The 25,698-nt window shown below is 36.7% G+C and overlaps 2 protein-coding genes across 2 annotated transcripts in view; one reads left to right on the top strand and one right to left on the bottom strand.

Annotated features, from left to right (window-relative positions):
• The window catches only part of LOC6640835 (exostosin-1), a 74,924-nt gene that overhangs the window by 35,592 nt on the left and 13,634 nt on the right, over positions 1-25,698 (top strand). The window contains exons 3-5 of the mRNA XM_023174980.2: positions 10,379-10,453; positions 10,568-10,694; positions 12,404-12,523. Coding sequence (XP_023030748.1) covers positions 10,379-10,453; positions 10,568-10,694; positions 12,404-12,523 — 322 coding nt within the window. The remainder of the gene's footprint in view (positions 1-10,378; positions 10,454-10,567; positions 10,695-12,403; positions 12,524-25,698) is intronic.
• On the bottom strand, positions 19,815-24,684 carry LOC6640887 (lamin-C). Its single transcript, XM_002063719.4, has 4 exons — positions 24,185-24,684; positions 21,374-21,968; positions 20,592-21,308; positions 19,815-20,424 (listed from the first exon to the last, which is right to left on the bottom strand). The coding sequence occupies exons 1-4, from the start codon at positions 24,583-24,585 to the stop codon at positions 20,278-20,280; spliced, it is 1,860 nt and encodes a 619-aa protein (XP_002063755.1). The 5' UTR covers positions 24,586-24,684; the 3' UTR covers positions 19,815-20,277.

Raw genomic sequence — 25,698 nt, forward strand, 5'->3', positions numbered from 1 at the left:
CATTTTGATAATTAACTCCTTTTTTTGTCCTATATTGGCATTGATCTATTGAGGAGGTTTTGTGATTAAAATCACGTCCATGGACAGTCATAAATAACAATATTTAATTGTAATATATTTTCCGTATAATAATCTAGAAAAGATGGTCGCATTGAGTATTTAACCAGTCAATGTTTTAAACAATTCTGCTTTGTGTTTCACTGAGATTACTTTTACTTTTCTAGTGTTAAATGAGTTAAATTATTTATTAAGTATCCATCCCTGACTGTACATCGTTACTCTTACTTTCTGGCAGTATGAACATGAAAACTTTTGCTTTGCACACGCATCTCTATCTGTTCTTTTGCCGCTTCATCTGACTTGAATTGAGTTTTCTGATTTTTCTGCTGATTAGAAGATGTCACTTAGAATACATTACCGTTTCAACTGGTTACCTACCTACCGACCTACCTACCCATCAACTGGATTTTATTTTTAAACAATCAATTGCCCTATGCCAAAGTTCAAATAGAAAAGTGTCAACGCAGTATTCACCTTTGAATCTTTCACCTTTAATTGAATGTAATTTTTCATATTTTCATTGGAGAGTTTTACCTGATACTCTTTTTTTTTCCAATTTGCTGCTGTCTGTGATATGTCTTCTGTCTGATGTCTGCTATCTTTTGTCTACTGTCTGCTGTCTCTTCCAGCAGTAATTTGACATGACTTATGCGACAAATCTGCTTTGGCGTCAAGCGTCAGCGATTTATGCCCTATCTTCTACCTACCCTGCCACGCCCATTTTAGTCTTACTTCCTGGTGAGTCCGCCTTGTCCGCCCATCATATTGCTCCCCTTCATTGACTGTTCTACATAATCAAGCAAATTGCTTTCCAACTCACATCATTTTTTATCAACGTGGCGTCGGCCCTTCGTTTCATCTGAAACTTCGTTAATGCACCTGTCAGATATAGTGTATACATATATATATATATGTATGTATGTATGTGGGTATATAGATATATTTATATATAAGTATATATGTTGAGGAAATTGCATAATACCTTGGGTACGCGCCAAAGATTTTCTCTTTGCTTTCTTTGCATATTTTACAATATCTCAACTCAACGTCAAAAGGCTCATGAATGTGGATCTATGGAGCTGAAGGTGGAATTGAAGCTGAAGCCCCAAAACCCTGGGAATGGTAACTTCCCTCAGCTGGGCTAAACTAGGCTGGGGTGGTCTGGAAATGGGAGTTAGTTAGTTGGCTTGAGTTGAGCTTCTGTGTGTTTTTAGATGAGTTTGCTCTGCATTAATATGCAAAACGTTGCATAGTTGTTGCTTGAGTTGTTGTTGTTGTTGTTTCTATTGTTATTACTGTTACCACTGACGATGAGGGTCCAGAGATGAGCACGTGGAATGAAGTGAAGCTAAAACAAAACCAAAAAGTCATTCGATTTCAACACAATGACATCGAAATGTGCAAAACTTTTTGCGTTTTGTCGACACAAAAGCAATAACAAGTATCCCCCCCATAAAATAAAAGTATTCAACAAAGCATCAAAGCTTATTAGATTCACTTGAAGAGAGCAATCAGAGGGATGGTTTGTGGGAAAAGTGTAGGAATTTGGCATCTATGTATATAAAATACATATTTATAAACTTTGTCAATAGAATTTGTATGAATTTTATATTTTTAAATTCATAGAGCAGAATAGACAAGTCATTAAGACTGCAAAATCAACAGAATACTAAATGAAAATGAAAGTAGTTTCTTATACAAAGAAAACAAAATTTACTAATTGTAAGTATAATTTAATACTAGGAAAATTATATTTCATTTATTCAAATACAAAAAGCAAGCAGTAGACTTAGTGAAGATTAAAAAGTTAAAAAAAATATTTAAATTATTTATTTTGCATAAATAAAATCTTTGAATCTGAATGAAACAGATGCTGTGAAAAATAAGCAAAAGAATTCGTCTCTATAATTTAAAAATAGTTTTGAGTAAAATCTCAGTCTCAATCACCTAAAGAAGAAGTCAAGGTGTTGACAAGAAACTTTCGTTCAAACTTTTCATGTCTACCAACTATAACTAGCGTAACTGATAGTTTAAATTTAATTAGCTTTTCATCTGGTAATCGGAAACTCAATTTTAAAACATATTGCAAATTGTTGGCAACAACCTTGAACCCCATCTGTAATACTTGCACGTGCAATTTACAACTTACAACTATTTATACAAGCTGCAGGCAAACGAAAGAAAAAAAATGCAAATTGCGTATTGAAATACGCCAAATTAAAAAGTTTTGGAAATTGTTAAGCAAAATTAAAGGCGTCGGCTGTTAAAAAGTTTTACCCAACGACCTTGAAGAGAAAACACATACTCACACACACACGCACACACTTGGTAAGACACACACACACGTAATCGCTGTTGCACCAGTTGCTGCTGCTGCTACTTGTGCCGCATGGCGTATACGTAATATCGTCGCGTCTGCTGTCAAATTGTGTGCGAAAATAGAAAAGACAAAGACGAAGAGAAAATGACAGTAAAAGTAAAAGTTTCTCATACTCAAGGACATTCATGTGGCAACGAGACTCATTATTTTCTTACTGCACTTTTACATGTTCCTTCTAGTTTTTTTTTTGGTTTTTTTGTTTTTGGTCGGTTTAATAGTCTTTAAAACTTGCTGACCTCGTATCAGTTGAGGTCTAAATGGAAACCTTTAGCGTGCTTTTGTCATCATCATCATCAACATCATCGTCATCGACATCGAACAAACCCATCAACAACTTTGTTGGCATCGGCTATCCCTCCTAAAAGCATGTTACACTTTTTCGCTGTTGCCCTGTGGCAAATGCATTGATTGTGTTGTTGTTGCTGTTGCTGTTGCTGTCACTGTCACTGTCATGCAACATATGGCAAATGGCAAAGCAACAAAAGCCATTGACGCCTTAGGCTCATTACAACGAACATCGAACGGAGAGGAATAGGCGGGGCAGACGGGGAGACAGTGGGGGAGGGAAACAACCAGGCAGCCAGCCACCAGCCGCGTTGCCGCAAAAAAGCGACAGCAACAAATTTCATTAAAAGCAGCTCAAGGTTTTGTTTTGTTTTTTTTTTTTTTTAAATGCAGTTGTAAAAGTTTTTTTTTTTTTGGGCAAAACTTTTTAATGGATTTTGCGATAAATATGTAAGGTTTTTATATAGAGAATAAGATATAGAAAATGCCGCAACTTCAAAAATAAAATACGTTTATTAAATCACACAATATATTAAATGGTTACAAAATAATAAAAAAAAAAAAACAACAAATGAAATAAACAAAAGATTAACATTTATTAAACAGACGGGAGAAACAAAAATCATTGCCATGATAGTTAAAAAGAAAATTAGTTTATTTTTTAGACTTATCGATTCTTGTATTTCTTAACATTTTGAAAATTTATTCGTATATTAGAATCAGGATGATAATTTTTAAAATTTATTTCAATTAAACTCTATAATCTATCTACACCGCCCACCAATATGAATAATGTTTTATATATTATGATAACTATGCACTCCCATATATTTTTAAGCCTTTAAAACCTTTTTAACAAATATTTCTCTCTCTCTCTCTCTCTACCTCACTTTTTTATCTCTGACACGATTTAATATTAAAATATATACACAAAAATTTCAAAGCTGCTTTATTTCGGTTTACTGCACCTTTATTTTCCCTTGTGCAACTAATTTTAATGAAATTTCTACTAGATGCAACTAATTTAAACATATGAAAGCCAAGAATCTGTCTCACTCTATCTCTACATTTTCTTTGGTAGCTCATTGTAAGAGCTCATTTCTATTCTCCCCTTTCCCCTTGTCTGCCTCTACTCGTATGGCCAGCACTTTATGCATTTTTCATAATGTAATTTCCCAAGTAATAAATTTTGTGCCAGCATCATCATTATCAACAACAACAGCAGCAACAACAAGAGCCAAAAGGAAGCAAAAGAGAAGGCGCCACCGAATGGCAAAGTTTTTCAGGTGCAGTTGCCATTGCACCTGAGTTACCCAACGGCAACGATGCCTCCATTTCCATTTGGCCCTGCTTGCACATGCATTCCTTTTGCCTCACTTTCGCTGTCTCATTTTCAAACGTTAATCTCAGATTTCCACATAAATCACTTGAAAAAAGCGACACACACACACCCATGGCAGTTGCAATTTAAGGGAAAGCAAAAGGAACACCCAAGTTGGATCCAAGGAGTCATACTCCCAAAAAGAGAAAAGGCAATTTCTTTGAGTACCTACTTTAATTTTGGTTTTTTACCCATTATTACCTCTCCATCTTGTTTTGCCTCACTCTTGGTTTAAATATATGTATATATAAGTGTGTGTGTGTGTTTGGCCTAAATGAAAAGCGTGCCAGGTAATTGCTGGTCATTGCATTAATGTGAAGGCAGTCGAGGTGCCAGGCCCCTTTTAAGTAGGCAAACAATAATTGGTTTACTATACTAGAATGTGCAAATGAACTTTTGCGACCCTTAAACGATTTTAATTTGGACAAGAATTTAAAAAAAGGCTTGATAAGCACCAGTTTGATGTAGTTACAACAATTTATTAATCAATATATATATATAGAATATGTTATTTTGTAGAATTACAAACAGACTTATCGACTGTTTAAGAATAAACATCGTGTTCATCTGAAGCGACTGTGCTTAAAACAGTAATAATTTTTCAACCCCCGAATAAGAGGGTTTGAGTCTTACTACTATAATAGGATCTTCTAAGAACAATTGTTAACTCCGTACTTTCTAAATAAAATCAGTTCATATTTTGAATTCAACGAATGAAGATTGGGTTATTTTCCTTCTCCCTGGAATCCCTATTCATCGACTGTAATACTGTCCTCAAAAATAATATAAAATTATTAGTTGAATTCCTCCCTTTTCAATTCCTTATATTCACCTCTATATCACTTGTACTTTCATGCTCTTCGAAATAGAAGTTGCAACAAGATAAATGAATTAAATTCAGTTTTCGTGGTTGTCTTAAACCAAAAAGCCAAACATTTTTAGTTCCGAATTTCACCTTTTTTTGGCTTATAGCTTTACACCAATTCGAATTTAATCGTTAACATTTGCGTTTTCCTTTTAATTTTTTCAGACCTTCGGAATTATTTATTTTATTCATCAGATGTTTTCATAAGCATAAATTCAGGACACATAGCCTGCGACTGTGTGCAGTGAATAAATATGTAAACCTTTTCTATTTGAGTAGGTTTTTTAGTGGCCGACTATATATGTTTAATATTTATCCGTATTTACTGTTTAAAATTTCAATTTGAAAGTGCATTGAAATGCTGTCATGGGATTTTTTTTAGTCAGAATTGTTTGCATGCTTCATACGCACTGTGAGCTGCATTTCGATTGCTTTTGGTAATAGTTGAATAAAAAAAAAAGTTGAAAAGAAAAAATGAAAACAAAATGAAGAGGCAGAAGGCAAACGTCTTTGTGCGGTTTTTGCTGTTTTCATTATGAGCCATTATCACAAGCTGGCGACAACAGAATGGTGAATAAGAGAGAATAGAGGAGCAAAATGGATGAAACTTTATATATGTATGTGCAAGAGAATGTGGGAGAATGGCCACAATGGCACTCGACGCGCGTTTTGCACTTGTAACTAATGCGGCATGTTTAAGGCTCCTTGTGCTACCCTGGACAAACAATGGCAATTTCTCTGTCAACCCCTCACCAACTGCTTCACCCACATTTTTTCTGTGTTTGCTGTTTGTGCTAGTTGCAAAGAGGGATCAAGGGATGGGCGGAGAGAGAGGGAAATGGGGAAAGAGACGTGCGACTAAAACTTGTCTTTATTCCAAATGCTGTTTTTAAAAATGCAATTTTCATTGAAATTCATCGCAATTTCCGTTTCTCTTTCGTTCTTTTTTACACACATTTTTGCTACTTATTTTCCATGGCTAAGGAAAACTCTCATTTTCATTTTCTTGTGTTTTAGTTTAGTTAAATTCTTTTTTTTTTTCTACTTGTATTCGCTTGACATCCGTCTTCGTTTTAATTAATTTTGCATTTTTCTGCAGCTGACAAGCAACTCAAGCCTAAGGCCAACAGGGACAGAGATAAATACAAAAGGAGCGTAGAGACAGAGAGAAATAGAGAGAGAGAGAGAGAGAGAAAGTTCAATTTTTGCAATTAACAAAAAACGTTGCGTATACGTAATATACTTAGTCAAAGCAAATGCTACAAGCAATTTGTGTGGCAAAAAGCAAGTTGGATGACAAAGCACAAACAGCAAAAAGGAAACACACACCCAAAGACTTACACAAACACACATAAACACAATAGGAGTAACCCAATACAAGGGGCCCAGAGGTGGGAGAAAAAGTGGTCCAACAAAAGCTTCACCTGTCAAAGGCAAAAGTGCGAGAGTAAATGAAACTCTCTTTCACTCTCTGCCAGGAAATCACAATGCAAGTTAGTCGGGCAGTCAGTCAGTCAGCTTAACTGGAAAAACTCATAGCCAGGCTGTGGAGAGGTAACATTTGACAGCTGGAAACCACTTAAATTATATGCCTGCTGTGACTCCTACATTCACTCTACCATCCTAACTGCCTGGCAAACCACTTCTTATGTTAATTTTGTTGGCCTAGGCTCAAGCAATTGACGTGCAGTGACTTGCTGGCTATATTGGTCTGCTTGCCTGCCTACCTGGTCTTTCAAAGTGTTGCCAAATTAATATGTATGTGTCTATGTGTATCTATAGGCAGGCCCTTAGACTATGTAGGTATATGTGGGGGAATGTGTGGGAGGAGCCAACAGGTGTGGCGACCCTTAAATGGTTTTGACATTGAGGCAAATGGCTATCAAATTATACAGAATTTCAGTAATTGCTTGACGAAACTTGGAAAGTTAACTGAAAATTACTATGTTAAATGCTGAACGTGCTTTAAATCAATTTTATTGCTAATTTTAGAAATTTCTACGAATTCAAATTTGAGCGTCCTGCTAAAAATATAGCATACTTTTTTGGGTAAACATTTAGTATTGAAAGGAAAAATGTTTAACTCGTTTGAATGTATTACAAGCGTATATAAATATTTTTAGATTTTTTGTTGATTCAATAAAGATTCAATTAATATTGACCTCAACAAATTTAAATAACTTGAAATGTTTAAATGTTTGGAGTTTGAAAACATTTACTAAAGACCAAACCGCGAGAATATAGAAAATCTTGTAAAGATCAAAACTTTTATCAGGGGAGTTTATTAGGAATAAAAGCCTTTCGTCCCTATGCTAAAGTTATACAGCTTTTTATCGGAAGTAGCTAGCATAATGCCTGATTTATCAGTAAAAAAGAACCAAATAGGTGATAAATTTTATTTATAAAGCTCATCTTAATCTAGAAAATGCTACCGCGCAGGTGTTAAGTCTCAAAGCACATTCTCTCTCATTCAATGCGCAACACTATATATTTATTACGTTTCATACAACATATAAGAAACCACAAGGGTATATAAAATTCCATACAAATAAAAAAAAATTGGTAGCTATTTTTCTGCTTTCACCTTTCTGTAGTTTTCTTAATGCGATTAATTGTGTTTTGTGCAAAAGGGAAATTAAGGTCATTTTTTTATATTTTCAAATTTTCCTTTCGCTTCCTTCTACTCCTGTTGGAAATGAAATTGCTTGCCATTCATTATGTTTTACTTGAAATATTTCAGAAATTTCGGTTTCAAGCAGTAAGCCTTTTGGCAATAATGGGCGAGGCATAGCTGACTTGCCATTACTAATTAGTCAGTGATATGCCAGTTTATATGTGTGTGTGTGTGTCTGTGTGTGTGTGCATTTTCCTGTTTTGCAGGTCACTGCACTGAGTTAAGCCAAGTCCTATGCCCTGTGCCTGTGCTTTCTGCATTCCTGTTTGTTGTTTGCTTGTTAGCTACTTGTTTAAGCAATTAAGCGCCGCCAACATGTTTTATATTGTTGCTGTTTGTGATGGTGTTGTTGTTGTTGTTTCTCTTTTTTTTTTTATTTAGCCAGCAGCTTAGTTAGTTGGACTGCTCGTCCCGTGCCCCTGCTCAACTTTAATTAAATGATTTTTAGCTTTCAGCCAAGTTGAGCGAACTGTTTTGTGTGTTGGCTCTGTTGCCGGTTGCCAGTTGCAAACATCATGCGAGGCGTAAACTTTTGCTATTTACACGCGTTTGTTGTCCAAAGTTGGTTGGCTTGGCCTCTTCTTTCTCTCTCTTTCTCTCACTCTCTTTGCTATTTGCTCTATATTTAGTTAATTCACCAAATAAAACGTAGAATTAGGCAACAGAAAACTAATGTGGTCACTTCATTAGGCCGAATCTTTAAAAGAGTTGTCAAAACTACATATTAAAGATTTCCTCTTGATATTATATATTTTAAATGCAAAACTGTTTACAGAATTCTTAACAACAATATTTACCCGTCACTTAGCGTAGTAAAATAGAACAACAATATTTATTTTAGTCACAGTTGGAACAACTACTTCAATTATGAATCAAATCACTAAGGAAAATGTATGTAAATATATAATAGTTCAAGGCTTGAAATCTGTTATTTTTGGTTCTTTGCCTTTTGCTACTAACTGATTTATGTGCTCAGTGCTTGAGGCTAGTAACCCCTAATAAATGGCTCTCTTGCCCTGTCAGTAATTGTTGCTGCCTATGCATTTGGCAGTGTAATTTTTCAAAAAATACAACAGCAGTAACAGCAACATCAACAACAACAACCACAGCACAGAGAATGCAAACGAAAAGAAAAATGAAAATAATGAAAAATCCCGCCAAAAATGTCAAAACCAAGCAACAAAATGAAACAACATGCAATTTATGTTGTTTGCTCAAGATTATTCATAGTGGAAAGTCAACGAGGATTGCTGCTTCTGCTGCGGTTTTAAGTAACCTAGTCCATAACCTCTCGTTCTTTCAGTTTCTCTCTCTCTTTTTTTTGGATTGTTGGTCGTGTCTGTGCGTGGTCGTTGTCAATGTCCAAATGCTGGAAAAACGAAAAGCTGTGCCATGCACTTTTCTAATAAATTTTTGTGCTGAATTTGCTTTTAAACGCAATGTACCACACAGCTCAAATTGCTGACCAGTTGTTGGGGCAGGGTCATGATGATGGTTAAGAGAGGGAAGCGTAGCGAAGGCACGAGGGTGGGTAGAGGGGAATCGGACTAATGCGGGGAGCTGTGTAGAACATGCCTAACTACATGTAATTTTACGCGCAACTTAACTTGTAAACTGGCTCCCTTCCTAACTCATACACACACACAAAAACTCCCTAACTCACACATAGACCTGAACAAATGTTTGTGCTACATGTCGTATGTGCAATGCTCATCGCATGACAGTTTTGATGCATTTGGCGTAGTTTTGATTTTACGTGAAATTCAAGCTGAGATTAGTGCTTAACATAACAAGCAAGAGTATAACCGGATACCCGTACACCATGACGTATGAGCAATTTGTTATCCAATGCTAAGCATATGCCATGTTGCAGGATTAAAAGTCACATGTAAGAACTGCAAGGGCAAGAACCTTTTTAACAAACAGAATGAAACAGAAATGAAAAATTTATTTGAAGACAACTTGTGAGATTTTCTATATAAGAAATTAAAGCTTATGATGTGTGGTATAGAAAGGGGGTATAAAAATCCAAATTTATGTGAACACAATTTATGAGATTTCGTATATAATAAATTAAAGAAAGTGAGTATAAAAATCAATATCAGTTTAAGATTTGTGTCTTCAAAGAATGACATAATAACTTATTTAATGAGTTTTTTAAAAGTGAACTCATTTCTTTTCTTATTTCAAGTCCACTTAAAGTTCCTGGTTTGAAATTCTATCGAAATTTCGTTCTAATCTTTTCTTTTCATGGCTTTGTGCCTGCTACAAATAGCCTAAGCTAGTATTTCTTATGCAAAGAAGAAATTTAATTTATGTATAATTAAAATGTCTAAATGATGAATAAAAAAGCAAACTATATTCATATTAATATTATTTCAATAGTCATTGAAAAACCCTCGTTAACTTGATGAGAAACCCAAATGGTCTTTACTTAGTGTCACCAATTAACCAATTAACATGTGATTATTTCAGAATGTTTTTAGTAGTCGACCTGTCCTGGCATTTTACTCCTTTTCCCAGTGACCTGGGTAATGCGCCCCCATTTTTAATTCCCGTCATTCACATCATTCTCTTAGCCAGGCATTCCATTGTTCAATTAATTGCTTCACAATGCCATTATGCAATGGCATGGCTTGCTCTTACTAATTTACATTCCCTACACCCCGTCACCCTTTTCTTTCTTTCTCTCGTTTCGTTGCTCACTTTCTCTCTTTTTCTTTTGCCTTTCAGATACGACTACGAGACTTTGCTGCAGAATTCCACATTTTGTTTGGTGCCGCGTGGACGTCGTTTGGGTTCCTTTAGGTAAGAATGAAATGAAAATGCAGAAAGAGAAAAACCAAAAAAAAAATAACAAGAACTCCATAAAAACAATTTTCATTTTACAATTGCTTTTTATTTTTTCATCGTTTTTTACAGATTTCTGGAAGCCTTGCAGGCTGGTTGCATTCCTGTGCTATTGTCCAATGCATGGGTGTTGCCATTTGAATCGAAAATCGATTGGAAACAGGCCGCCATTTGGGCCGATGAGCGACTTTTGCTGCAGGTGAGCGAAATCTACCCATAAAGCATATATGTATATAAATGCACTATATATTTTATATACACATTTTAGGTTCCTTTTTTTTTTGTAATATATTATAAATGAAATATTGAAAGCGCACATCTCCCTCTCTCTCTGTCTCTCTTTTCCTGATTGTCTGTCTCTATGGATGGCATATTGTTCGAGTCGAGACGAGTCGTTTTGGCCAAAAGCTATTTCATTTGCCCCATGTCTAAAAAGTTTATTTTTTTTTTATTGTTTTTGTTGGTAACCTACATTTCGTGGCAAGGGATCCTCCGGTTCGTTTCTGTCAATTTTCAAAATGGCACATGGTATGTATATACATCGTCATTTATTGACAACGATGACGGCCACGAGGACGGCACCCACCTAGAAAAAAGTATTTGAAAAACTGTTGCATCATCAAACGAAAGAGAAAAAATATCGAGACGAGAAAATCAAAAGGAAAAACGTTGGAAATTGCCTGCCATTTGCAATTGATGCATGAAAAATGAAGCAGTTTATGACATAAAAGAGAACACGAATTTTATACAGATGCTAACACTCTGAAGAAAAAGAGCCGAAAATGTTGAATAGAAAACATTGAGAACTTTAAGCTGATCAAAGTCTTAACTGAAACTAGAATATTGAAAAAAATATTTATCAAAATCTTAACTGAGCTAAATGTTTGGGATTTTGGACCTCAAAGAGAATCTCTCTCAAGCTTAATGAAATTACTTGAATACAAGAGCATTTTTTATGGCTTTAAAACATGATAACGTTGAAGTTATGTGCATTCGTTTGAGCCAAGAACTTGGATGCAAAAGGCAAAGAAAAAGATTGCAGCTCAACTTCATTAAATCTTAAGAAAAAAATGATTTAAACATTATAGAGCAAGTAGAAGCAGAAAAGTGAACGTAAACCCTCACACTTTGGCTTTACTTTTCGCATTCTTTTCATACTGGTTGAGTTACCAAGAGCTCTTAACTCAATCATAGACGATAAATCACACATTTCTCTCCTTTTTTTGTTCCTGTGCACGCATCTCTAACTATGGATGGTTACCTGGCTACACTTTAGCCTCTGTGTGTGTGTGTGTGTGTGTGGGTTGTTTGTTTATGTGAAATGTTCACCTGTTCCTGCTGATGCTCCAGTTTCAGCTCCTGGTTGGCTTTTTTGTCTTCAGCTGTCTGACTATGTCCTGCTCCATTTGTGTTTGCCCTGGCAAATGTCCTTTTCCCTGGTTCCCACGTCTGACTGGTTGGTTGTCCTGCCTGCCTGCCTGCCTGGCAGCCAGCCTGCGTTCATTCGCGACAAAGTCTTGGCGCATTGTTTGCCAATTGCCTGCCATCGTTTCCTTCTACCTCCTGTCGCCCTAGCCCCGCATCTTGGTTCTTGGCCTGCGTCTTCTTGGCCCTCAATTGGCATGTTTGCCTTTGTAGTTTATTGGCAGGAAATGCAATTAATTAAGTTAACTTGAGCAGGAAACTTGAGCACTCTGAACAAAACGACTCCATTGAGTCTTATGTTGGTGGTGAGCAAACTCTTTAAAAATTGTTTCAATTTACCCAAAATGCTGTAAACTATAATTATGATAGATGGTGAATGGGTCGAAATTTCCCCCCTTCACTAATTAAGATCTTGTAGCTACTGTCAGAGATTACATACATATATACATACATACTGAATCTCCTTCCATTTTGCTTTTGCAGGTGCCTGATATCGTACGCTCCATTTCAGCGGAACGCATCTTTGCCCTACGACAGCAGACACAAGTCCTGTGGGAACGTTATTTCGGTTCCATTGAGAAAATCGTCTTCACAACATTTGAGGTGAGTGCAGCAAATACAAATTTGCATACACATACATACATATATACGTACATCAGGGTGGGTATGTGGTTGGCTGTTGTGGGTGGTGTGGGAATGTAAATGTGTTTGTGCGTAACAGAGAAACTTTGCTCCTTTTTGGGCCAAGTTGTGTTGCGGCTTTTACTACGCTCAATCGACAAGAAGCGCATCCAAAGAAACAAGTAAGGAGTATGTTCCCTTCTTTTTTTATTTCTTTCTTTTTTACTACAGTTGTCGATGCTTTATTTTGCCAACTATGCAAAAACTTCAACTAGCGTTGGGCCATGTACATATGTAGACACAGACACACGAAACTCTCACTCACTCACAGTGGGTGCAGTAATTAAGTGAACCAAAGTTTTCAAACTAATCTTAACTCAAACAGACAGTGTGAAAGGTGCAAGAGGAAGCAAAGACAGTAGACAAATTTTTCAAAAGTAGTTAAACTGAAACTAAAATTTTATGCAACGAATAGAATATTTTAATTTGATAACAGAAATTTCAGCAAGTTTTTGATCTTTTTTTTTGATTTATGCTCACACTTTTAGTCAGTGTTGGTAAATAACTATTCTGGGAGGTTTTTTATAGCACACTTTTTGGACAAACTGTAGGCACGAAACTTACATTTGTTGGCGAAGTGGGAATGGCATCTGCTTGATACTTTTTTAAGTAGCAAAACTTGTCGTCAGCTATTGGAATGAATGAATTTCGAATGTGATGGCATGGCTACATTTACATAGATGTTTCCTGGAGTAGGAATAGAAATAGGAGGTAAAGAAGCAGTTTATGCCACAACTTGCTAGAGGCTTTGGATCTGTTTGACTCCTGCTGACTCTCCTATGACAACTACTACAACTACAACTGCTGCTAAATAAAACAGACACACAAATGGCAAGGAATTTTGTGGCGGGTGGCCACAAATGGCAAACAGAAACGCGACGTAACTGAAAACGCCAGCAAACAGAAGACGCAAACTGAACCGCCATCGACTGCAGACCACTTTTCAACACTCAAATTGACACACAAATACACACACACATTTTCTGAGAGGGAGGAAAACACATGGAACACACCCAGAAATCGGATGCACGGGCATTCAATTTTGTGTAATCATCAGTGTAGAAAGAGAAGCAAGAGAACGAAACATGGGGAGAAAACGTAGATGAAGCCAAAGCCATTCGCGATTGTGGCGAATCTTTTAGACACTGAGTGACACACACACCCAGAGACATCTACGCATATACCTACACACGGGGACACATTAACCTAACCCATGGCAACATGGCCATGTCAACGTTCCTGTCATCGTTGACAAAAACCGCAGCAACAAAAAAAAATACGGAAAAATTGAGATAGGGGCGAGCAGCAGGACCCTAGAGTATATAGATGAGTGAATGTGTGTGGGAGGTGTGTTTCCGTTCTGTTATGCCATTTTTTCTCTACTTCCGTTTTCCTTGTAATAATCAATTTACAGTTACATACGCCAGGACCTCAACTTCTTCATACTTTTGCTTCTAACCCAATGTGGGTAACCAAATGAAAAGCAAATATTTAGCCTTGGTAACATGACCAGAACTCTAGAGTCTAGAGTGGTTATAGAAAACCAGAGAATTGGTTAGCAATTAATACACGCACATGTCCTCCTCATCCACTCACACACACACGCACACACACACACTCCATTTCTCTCTACCATTGAATATGCCTTGATTTATGTTAGTTAACCAATGTTCAGCCTTCTTTCGATTAGTTTACTTACTTAATTGGCTTTTAATCAAATCGAAAAGAAGAACAAAGCAACAAGGAAACCAAACGAAGCTTGTCGAAAACTTAATAAGGAAAATAATGGAGAGAATAGTTTTCTGAAATTCCAAAGTAAAATGTTGTCTTCTTCCATGTGGGAAACACAACATTAGGTGTTTTGTTATTTTGTTTGTTTGACGAAACACTCAAAGGCATTTGCTGGCATTACACCAATTATTTTAGCATCTATCTTGAGGAGAAATTAAGTTTGTCTTTGTTACTTTCTATCGCTTTACCACATTTTAGATGTCCTACAAGATAATAAAACCCTTTGCTTGTTTATGGTGCATTATGAATTTATTTCTGATCAACTTGTAATTGTAGCTAAAGTTGGACTTTTGTAGTAAGTTTGTTAAAATACTTTGTTTCAACATTTCTTCCATCTTGTACTAAAAACTAAAGAGTCTACATAATAGAATCTTCTTTTAGCATAGCTTTTCACTTGCATGCTATTTTCTGATATGCATATAACTTAAACAAGTTCTAATTTGTCAATTTGTTAAGGAAGGTCTAGACTCTAGACTATAGAAATCAGTCACCTGACGACAAATGGCCCATAAAGCCGTTAGACAGATGGTGAATCGAATCAACATCTATTAACTTAGCTAGGCAATTTATAAAACAACAATTTAGATATATGTATCCAAATGTATCGACACTTACATAAAGCCCTATGTAGGAAATATATATATAGCCAAGTTATGAATAACTTGTGCAATATTTCACCTTGCTTTTCACTTAAATTTTTTTAGCTGCCTTTTCACATGAATTTTTCGTCGTTTCAAGTTTGCTTGATGCATTTTTGCTTTCGCTTTTCCTCAAAACTGGTTCAATAAATTCTTTTTGCTTGAAATATATTTCAAATTTGATTAGAATCTGCTGCGTCTGCTGCTGCTGCAGTAGCATATCCCAGGCCAAGTTCCCCAAAGAGCCATTACTTATGTACGCGCTGTTTGCTCTTGCAACATACACACACACACATACAACCTCTCAACCATTTTCCTAATGCCTTCTCCACAATATTTCCCGCCACTCTCTCATTCACCATTAGATCAAAATGCAATTGCAAATGTTAATGCTCGACCAGAAATTTGTTTTTTTTTCTCTCTCTCTCTTTCATTCTTCGTTGCTTGCATTTTTTATGCCACGCAATTTTTTGATTTATGCGTTGCGATTAAAAAAATGAATTGTGGCAGACAAGCGCAGCCCCAATCATCCCTCTTTCCTCAGGCGTCACCTCATCTATATACACATACATTCCTGGCCCGCCCCTGAAAAATGTTTGTTTAGTTGTTGCACGTGCAATGTGGGCCACATTTTTGCATATGGCAAGAGGAGCAGCTAAAATGGGAGAAGGCGGAAGATGGGAGACGCGATTTCAAATATGCCAGGAGCCAAAATGGTCAGCTGGCGGCTTGGCTTGGTTTTTATATGAGAAAAGTTTTGTTTGTGCTGGCAAAGTTCCCAGATTTCATTGAAAATTTTTCCCTTTTATACTCTATCCTATCGGATAAGTTGTATTTTCTATAAAAAAAAAGGTAGAATTTCTATGAAACTAAAATGTATTTAAATATGGCAATTTACTTTATTGTTAATCTTCTATAACAACAGACTCAATCCTTCATCCATTTTAGGTAAACTACTATTTGAAAAGATTGTTCTTCTATTAGACTGCTCTGTTTCAGATACAAAATCTAGTATTAAATGATTTTTTGCGATATTTTAAAACTATCTATTGGAAAGTATACAATATATACTTAATTCATATCAGAATACTTCCTATCAGATATGGGGATCGCAAATAAAACCTTTCCTTATATATTAAAATCCCCCTTAAAATCAGAATATAGTCAAGACCCTGACAAGGATATATGGAATTCGTTGTGATTAAGTCAACTTCCGTAATCATTTCATATGCAATTTTTTTCCTCTTTTTCTTTTTGATAATTTGTTGGTTATATGCCTGAGAAATATTCATAGGCAAATCACGTTTTCCTGGAGACATCCGGCCTAATAACCCTTTAATCTAATAGCTTAAACCCAAACCCCACAAAGCCGCACACACACACACGCAAAGAGAGACACGCATATGAATAACTATGAAGAATGGAAAATTTGTGTGTGTGTGTGTGGGGGGCGATGGGAGTAAAGCATTTTCCTTTCATTTGCGCTTAAGACTCATTCATGCAGCAAATTGATTTAGGCATAAACAAGCTTGCTTGGGTTGCTTTTAACCCTCTCACTCAGAGTGCCCCATTGATCCTCTTACCCCGTTTTGGCACCACTATCCTTTTGCTTGTAAAAGTGGCAAATAATTTTTGCTGCCTGGGTGTTTTCATTTTTCCTTTTGGGTGTGTGTGTGTGTGTGTGGGGCGTTGAACCGCATGTGACCAAGCCGGTGTCAGTTTTTGGTTGGGTTTTCCCTTCCATTATTTTCTTTTTTTTCCTTTTTTTGCCATTGTTGTTGTTGTTGTTTTGGAGCTCTCCTGCTGCTGGTCCATTAAAGTCAACAAACTAACAACCAAGCTACCAAACAGCAACAACAATAACATCAGCTGACGGGTTTTCGGGTTTTAGATTTTGGGTTTTGCGTTTGGTTTATCCCACGCCCGAGCGCCTATACATACCACGCCCCCATCCCCGGTTCCAACCAAAGCCACCCAACCGTCTGCTGTGCAAACAATCGGATAAGGTGAACGTGGGGTCAGTGGTTTTTTGGTGGAAAACAAATTAAGCAGTTATTTGGGTTTTTACACACAGACACACACACACAAACACACACACACACACCACATTTATGTCTCTGTCTGCGCTATCTCTTGCTGCTTTTTCCTCATTAAATTCTTCTTAATTTACCAAAACGAATGGCTGAAATTTCATTTTCAACTGAGTGAATCATAAAAGTCATGGCGATAATTAAGTTATTTTCCAAACCAAAGGAGGAAAAACTTTTCTTTACCCATGGGGCAAAAGCAGAAACTCACACAAATTGTGATGCATGAGATATATCGATTCGAAGTACTGTAAAATTTTCAGATGCTTTTTCATTTGTAATCATTAAATCTGATTTGGAAATTAGCCATGAATAATGCTTCTTTTAAAAGTGAGAAAAATTGTCTCAATTCTTATAATTTTTAATGCAAAAATGGTTTGATTTTCACATGAAGATAAACTTAATTTTTGATGATATTTAAATAAAATACCACAATTTATTTAAAGTAAAAACATTGAGAACTAAATTTCTCTCAAAATATGTATATACCTAAATATATATTGAAACTGAAAATATTGTATCTCAATTTCAACCTTCTTATATTTATACAAATATTTCGATATTAACCAATTAAAAAGAAAGATAAAGTAAAATACTTTGCATGAAACTAATCCTTATTTAATATGCAATCAAAAATCTTTTAGATTTACTTAAGACATAACTAAAACCGATAAAAGCTTCTAGCTTACTTTGTTTTAAATATTTAATAGTTTATGGTAAAACATGTTAAATATTCCGCAACGTTAACTTGCATTTCCATTATTTTAATTAACAAATCAAAAATTGAAACCAAAAAGGAAAAACCGCAACAAAACTTTTACTCAACCAGCTGTGGCTAAATATATATCTACATTCGTGTGTATTGTATATAGGTTTTCTCTGTGTGTGTGGGTTAAACCCAAGATTTGTATAATTTTATTGTGTGTTGAACTTTGGCAACCAACAAAAAGGTCACTCAAAGTCCACTTACCAAAACTAAGTTGGCGCACAAAAATCTTGGCCTAAAATCCTCAACCGAGCGTAAGAAAAAATGGATGTGACCGATAAGCGGCCTCCATGTGTGTGTGTTTGTATGTGTGCTGTAATTGTGTGTGTGGCATGCACTTAAGTTGCACAGGAAGGGGGCATACCGAATAAGTTCGAAAATGGTCACGAAAAATACTTTAGCCAGGGCAAGCAAAGAGAGAGCGAGAGCAAAATGTAAACCACAATAAGCCAAAAGCTCAGAGTCCACACTTGAAATATTTTGCATACATACGTGTATGTCTGTGTGTGTGTGGCAAGAATGTATGAATATACCTAAATATGTGTGTGTGTGAGAGAGTGTGTGGTTGTGTTGTCTCAACGCATTTTGTTGATGGGGGAAATGTTAGTATTTTGTTTGGGCCCCCCTCAGAGTTTGGTCTGTTTGTGGTGGGTTTAGCACAAAAAATATGTTGCATACTTGTAGGCAGCTGTCGAAAAACTCTATCTAACCCGTGTGCCTGCCTGCTTGCCGGCTGCCTGATGATGGTATATGTGCTGAGATTTGCATTTCAAAGCAACACATAGGCCATGACCACGCCCACACCTGCACAATACTAACAAAAGCAACAAGAACAACAACAATAACAACAACAACAACTTATTACTTTAACTAATCCTATTATGCGCATGCAAACGTGCGCTAAAGGCAAGCGCAGAGAAACTTTTCTTTGGCAACTACTTTGAAGTCGGGTAGCCCCGCGTAACCAACTTGTCACTCCCCCGCCACTATCATGCCCACTCTATCTTTCATCTTTTCCTATCTCTTTCGTCCATTCATGCCATTGAATTGTGCACTCACTCGAGCGCTGCTAAGTTGTCTTAGTGTAGATGTAGCTACAACTGCCGTCTGCACTGTAAGAAAAAATCCAAGTATTAGCTTGGGGTGGAGGCACCTAGAGTAGAGCACTGGTAGCCTCTGTGCCGCAGCATCATCATCTTAGTCTGTGCCCCAGCATATAACCCAATTTTGGGGTTTTCTTCTCTTTTTTTGCTCATTTTTTTTTTTTTTTTGTGAAAGGAGGGAGGCTAGTTTTGGGGCTGGCACTGAAGGGATGCTGATGTTAATGACTTCAGGTGTGAGTCTTTTTTTTTTTTTTTGTTGGTTGCCAAGGTTGTTACCTAAAACCTAGGTGTACAGTGGTTCTTAGCCAACTCTGTATACTGAATTGGAATCAAAAACTGTTTACTTTGTTATTAAGTTTAGTGGTTTTCAAACTCTTCAAATTTACTTGTCAGATACGTCTTTATGGATTTTTACCTTTTGGTTTAGTTTATAGTTTAATTTTTCCCATGTTTTTAACCCACTATTCCTACTACTGTCGCTTGTTACTGCTCGCCTTAAGCGCCCGCTGTCATCTCTCCTCGCCATCCCCTGCTACCCATAGCCATTTAGTTAATTTCTTCTACTTACCTGTCTGTTATTCTTTCGGACTTTTGGTCCTTCTGCCTTGCCTTGGCCAGAGGAGATAGAAAATGCCGCGACAGCAGCTGTAAAAAGTTTTTCACGCGCAAATCTTTCTTGGCCTAAGCTGATTTTATCTTCTCCCACTAACTTAACTGCCATTCAACCCATCTGCCTCTGTCCCCTCCTCCAGCGTATCTCTGTCCTTTGGGGAAAACTTATATATGGTATATAGTTTTCCATGCGGCCCATAATTGAATTTCTTGAGCTATTTTTCTTGTCAGTTTTATTTTTTCTTTTCTATTTTTGATCTGAGACAGAGAGAGAAATGCAAAAAAACAAAAAGTAAAGATATTCTTTTCTTTTTTGTTTTAAACATAGACACACAAACATACATAATTTGTTTTTGTACTTAAGAATTATAAGTATATTTAAACATAGTTACAAAAGAGTAGAAAACAAAAAGGTGGAAAGCCAGCCAAAAAAATTAAGTTCGTAACTAACGGTAATATAAATTATACACGAAAGAAAGAAAACACAAAAAAAATATTATGTTTACAAAAAAAACGAACAAAAGTTTACAATGTTTTTGTTGTACGCATCATACAAAGGACATTTTTGTATGTTGTTGTTTTTGTTGGTAGTGCTTGATTGATATGCTAAAGGTCATAGTTGATTTTGTTGATGTGTGAATGTTGTTGGTTGTTGACTGTTCCTTGTGGGTCTTAGTCCTTAGAAGAGCAACGAAAAGAGACTTCTCACACCAGTGGAGCCAGCTCCGGAACCGAGGGTAAAACCTGAGCCAGGGGTACCGCTGCTCCTATGCCTCGAGACATGGCTGGAAACGTTAGCACGGACACGGTCGTAGCTGGCAACATCCTGTTAATGGAATGGGAGAGAAAGAAACATAATTTTAGTATCGCTTTAAGTCTGTTTATAAATAAATATTGGTATTTTGCGTACTGGTCGAGCACAAACTCGAGATGTCTGCAGTGGCGGCAAATGTCACAAGTGCCGCATGTGTTGTATATCGACAGAACTCTCACCTCTTTGTCGGCATTGGCCAGGACGGAGCGCATTGAATTGGCCACAGGCCATTTTTTCTTCATTACCAAATTGTTTGGCGGATCGTGTGCGACACCGGCATCGACCGACCATATGGCAACACTGGCACCGCCCAGCACTTTCGAGCCGCGTGAGAATTTAAAGGCCAACTCCTCGTCACCAGCAATGCGTGTCAATTGCCAGCCGGTTAGATTGATTTCTTCGGTGCCCTTGTTGTGCAATTTAATGAATCGGCCCTCAACATCGGCCTCAATGATCTCCAGATCACCCTTGGCAGCGGCATTAACCGAATATTCGGATGTTGTGCGATCCTCACTCTCATCGATGACAGTGCGGCGACGTTTCACAGCACCGGAGCCGGAAATGCCAGGTGTTGCCGAACGGCGTCCACTGGGCGTAACACGTCCGGACCGAGTGCCACTGCTGCTCAAGTGTGTGCCATTGCTTGAAACACCCGAGTCGCTTGGACGTCCCGGCGAGGTGATGTTCAAACGATGCTCCTCACCGCACAGCAACTTGTCGTAGGCAGCAATTTCCAGATCCAACGACACCTTGATGTCCATCAAATCGCGATATTCTTGCAATTGTTGGGCCATCTCGTCGCGCATACGTTGCAACTCGGCCTCCAGGGAGGCAATATATTGATTATGACGTTGACGTTCCGTATCCAAAGTGTTCTCCAGTTCACGAATTCTTGCCTGCAATACCAAACAAAAGTTAACTAAAGTTTTAAACAAAGAATTCTCAAAAAAAAAAAACTCACATTCAATTGCGCATTAGTATTCTCGAGATCCTGTAGCTTGCCATTCAAGGTATCAATCTTTGTACGCATCAGACGCATCTCCTCGGTGGCATGAGCCGAACCCTGAGCTGCCCGTGAGGCAGCTGCCTTCAGATTTTGTATCTCATTGTCATAGAGCAGTTCGATCTCTTCACGATTGGCGCGCAATTGTGCCTCATATTGATCGCGATATTCTTGCAAAGATTTCTGCAATTTATCCTCATATTGTCTGGTCAGACGACCATCGATCTCACTGATCTCAATCTGGCGACGTGAGCGTGTCTCGGTTAATTCCTGTGAATGCACTTGATCCTTGAAGGCCAATTCCTCGCGCAGACTCTGGTTCTGATTCTCTAGATCAACACGGGCCAATGTCTCAGCCTCCAATTGTTTACGCAAATCGTCCAACTGGCGACGCAGACGATCATTCTCCAAAGCCAACTCCTTGGATTGATCCTCGAATTTCTTGCGATCGGCCAAGGCTTGATTATATTTGCCATTGACTTCCGTATAACGAGATTCATAGAGACGGGCATTATTTTCAGCTGTGGTGGCCTCTTTTGTCTTTTTATCAAGTCTGCAAAAGAATATAAAAAAACGTTTGTTTTTTAATAAGCATGATCACTGTACTCGGATGACGTCATAAATATTGCTACAGTCATCAATAAGATTCTCTTTTTATTTCTCTCTCTCTGTTTCTCCCTCGGTGTTTTTTGTGACTTGCCTTGAACAAAAGCGTCGCATGCCATTAGCATAAAGCAGTTTGGCTATTTCGGATCGAGCTAATATATATAAATATGTATAATTGCCATTCTACACGTCTCCATCTCTCTCTCTGTCTCTCTTTCTCTTTGCTCCCCTCGCATAATTAATGACCCATCATTTCAAACGATTTTTTAAACAAAAATTCCACATATAATCCCAGAATGTTTTTATATATTCAAATTGTGTTGTCAATCGCCAATCTCGTGGTCATCACGTTTGTCTATATATAGATTTAAATGAACTATTTTAAATAATTGTTTTGGGGTTAACCTCATGTAACATCAAAGTAAATTTACTCTCCTTATAAGGCATCTCCTTAATGACTAAAGCTTGTAATGTTTCCGTTGAATTATATTCAACATTTGTGTTGCTATTTTTGTTGTTGTTGTTGTTGCTAGTTGTTTGCCAGCGAGTATAAACAATTTTTCTTTAGGTTGAAGATAATCAGAAAAAGAAAAAGCCTCAAGGTTGTTTACTGTGCGTGTTTTGTTCCAATATTTCTTTCCCTCAAAATACGTTTAATGTATGTGTATATAAATATAACTCATAAATAAGTCAAAAAGCAAACCAATTTATTTTGAATATAAGAACCTATATCTATTTGTATATAGATATATGATTTATAGAATGTAGGTCGAATGCTCTAGCAATATTTTCTTTTATTAAAGGGTTTCCCAATTTCCAATATACAAATCAAATTAATCAAATTAATCATCATATAGAAATTGTTTTTGTTTTTTTTTTTAAGCAGAAAAAAACTTTGTTTTTCGAAATAAACAGTTTGGTATTTCTTTTTTTAAAAATATTTTGCCAGCTATTTCTAAATTGCGAATTTTATACTTTACATATAAAAGATATATGCTTAAAGTGATATATTTATATAGTTTTACTTTTTCACATTATTTTCGATGCTCTTATCATTTATCAAATATGCAAAATAAAAACGTTGAAAAATACAAAGAGTGAAAACATTTAAATTGAATTTCATGAGGCTGTATAATGTTTTGATGGCTATTTGAAGTGACTGTACATTAAAATTTTTGTATTTTCCTTGCTAAATTAGAATTTTCCTATGATTTTTTGGCGCTTCAAAACAGATCAGACTAATAGAGTTATTTGCTTTTCTCTTTTGTTAATTATACATATTGCCGGTCTAACACAAATAGTTATAAAATATTTATGAACTGAAGCCTCATGAGTTTGTGGTTATTTTTTTGGTTTCTATACTCCTCTACATATGTATATATGTACATATTTAATTTTTATTTTGGCTAAAGTTTGTTTTCCACACACCCCGAAAAACAAGTTTGACTACGAAAAGAAAAGAAAAAATACATTCCCAATCGTTGAGTTGGTCAATACCATTACAAAAATAACCAAGTAGACCTTACCAATTCACACCAACAAAAAACCCTAAAACGCAATATTTATCTGATAAAAAAAAAAACACTAAAAGGGGGCAGGGAAGTTGGTGGGCGAAAAGCCACACAACAAAAAAGAAACGAAAGAAACGCACATTTTTCTGTTGACATCATTAGACTGGTAAGATGTGGAATGGGATTATTACAGGCAAGTGACATCATAGCCACCGAAAATAGTTGCTGCTTGGTAACCTTGATAGGGTTTTGAACCTAAAATACACATTTGTTTAACGGTTACGGAGACTTTGATATGGGATGGTGATTAGCACATGGAACTTGCTTGGTTGGAACGGAGGCATTTGCATAAAATATGGCCGAGAGACTTCTCAAAGTGTAAATGCAAAAAATAAACAATAAAAGAGAGAAATCGAGCAGAGTAGAGAAGACGAGAAATAGAGACATAGAGAGAGAATGAGAGAGACCAAGTAGCGACCACATGTGGTTACATTTTTGTTGTTTTGGTTTTTGGCATGACATCATCATCATCGGAGACCTCGTTGCTCCAAGGCGGTAGCGCTCTCTCTTTCTCTCTGGCTGATGACATCACTAAACCAACTGTGATAGCGTTTTTCTCTTCTTCTTCTTCTTTGTTAATTTTCTTAATTACCTCTGTTTCAAATCATCATTTTCCTCCCACAAACGTTTGATATCGATCTCCAATTTGGCCTTCTCCTTGGCCGTTTCATCCAGCAATTTACGTGCCGCAGCCAATTCCTTTTCATAGACAGCCTTCAAATTGGATGTCTCACGGTTAACCGTATCCTGAGCCAAATGCAATTCCTGTGTTAGCCGACTATTCTCATTCTCCAGATTACGCATACGATCGATATAGCAGGCCAAACGATCATTTAAATGCTGCAAATCCTCTTTCTCCTGCAGGCGGGTTGTGCGCGCTGGGCTGGTGGGACTTGTGGCACCTCCCGAACGGGAAGTGGATGCACCACCCACCGGGGTGGATGTGGATGCGCGTGAAACGCGTGTGCTGAGTGTGACGCGACGTCCGGTCATTTTGATTAAATTAATTTGATTTGATTTACGTTTAAAGGAACGTTTAACTTAAGTACGTTAAGTATTTTAACTTTTACGATTCTCCTATATATATATATGTACGTATATATATAAATTTGATATTTTATTTTTCTTTTCTTTTTGTACGTCCGCTTGCTTTGACTGCTGAAAATTGACTGAGACTTGCTTGGGGGAATCATCGACGAAATTAGTTGACGTCAACCCAAGGCTGCGAGACGGCGAGCCATAAAAAAATATAAACCAACAAAAAAGTTGTTACCATTAGTTTGTGGGGAGAATCGACTTTGTGATACCCTGCTTCCTGATACCTGCTTCAAGTAGGGATGTTAACTCAATTGGTATTGATTTGTGTGTTAAAGATTTATAAGTTCTTGGGAATTGGGTGTTATAGAAATGAACATTATTAGATAAAAGAAAATTTAGTTTAATTATTAATGATATTTTTGAATCTTTAACTGAACTGCAACTCTAACCAAGCTATATTTCAGTTATTTTATTCTTTTTAAAGAAAACAGCAAATTAACACATTAAATATAATAAAGTATTACTCGTTGCAAACTGTGTAGAACTGTTATTTTTGGAATCAGCAACCCCAAAAGAGTGAAAAATAAGCTTTGAGAGACATTCTTAAGACAAGTGTATGTTTTTTGGGCAGTATTACCTACATATGTATACGCAATACTGACCTGGACATTGATTGAAATTTAAGGTGTACACCTGAAAATGGCCTACACCTACATACTGTAACTGTTGTAAACCTTTAAAAATGTTTAATATGACCTTTTGATGAATGATTACAGGGTGCAAGCACACAACACGCGGCTCTCTCTCTCTCTCATTCTCTTTCTCTCTTGAACTGTAGCTCTCTGTTTCAATGTGACTGACGTGCTCTCTCTATCTCTCTCACATACGCCTCCTCACCCTACTCTCACCTTTCGCCTTATTGTTATTGTTTAGCATTAGCTTCGTTTTTACTGATTTTGTTTCAGTTTTCTTTTTTCTATGTTTTTTTTTCCATCTTTCTTCTTCTTTCTTCTTCCATCCATTTGTTTGTGTATTTTTAAATACAACTGTTTGCGTATGTTTGCATGC

Source organism: Drosophila willistoni (genome assembly GCF_018902025.1).
Source record: "Drosophila willistoni isolate 14030-0811.24 chromosome 2L unlocalized genomic scaffold, UCI_dwil_1.1 Seg168, whole genome shotgun sequence".
NCBI lineage: Eukaryota > Metazoa > Arthropoda > Insecta > Diptera > Drosophilidae > Drosophila > Drosophila willistoni.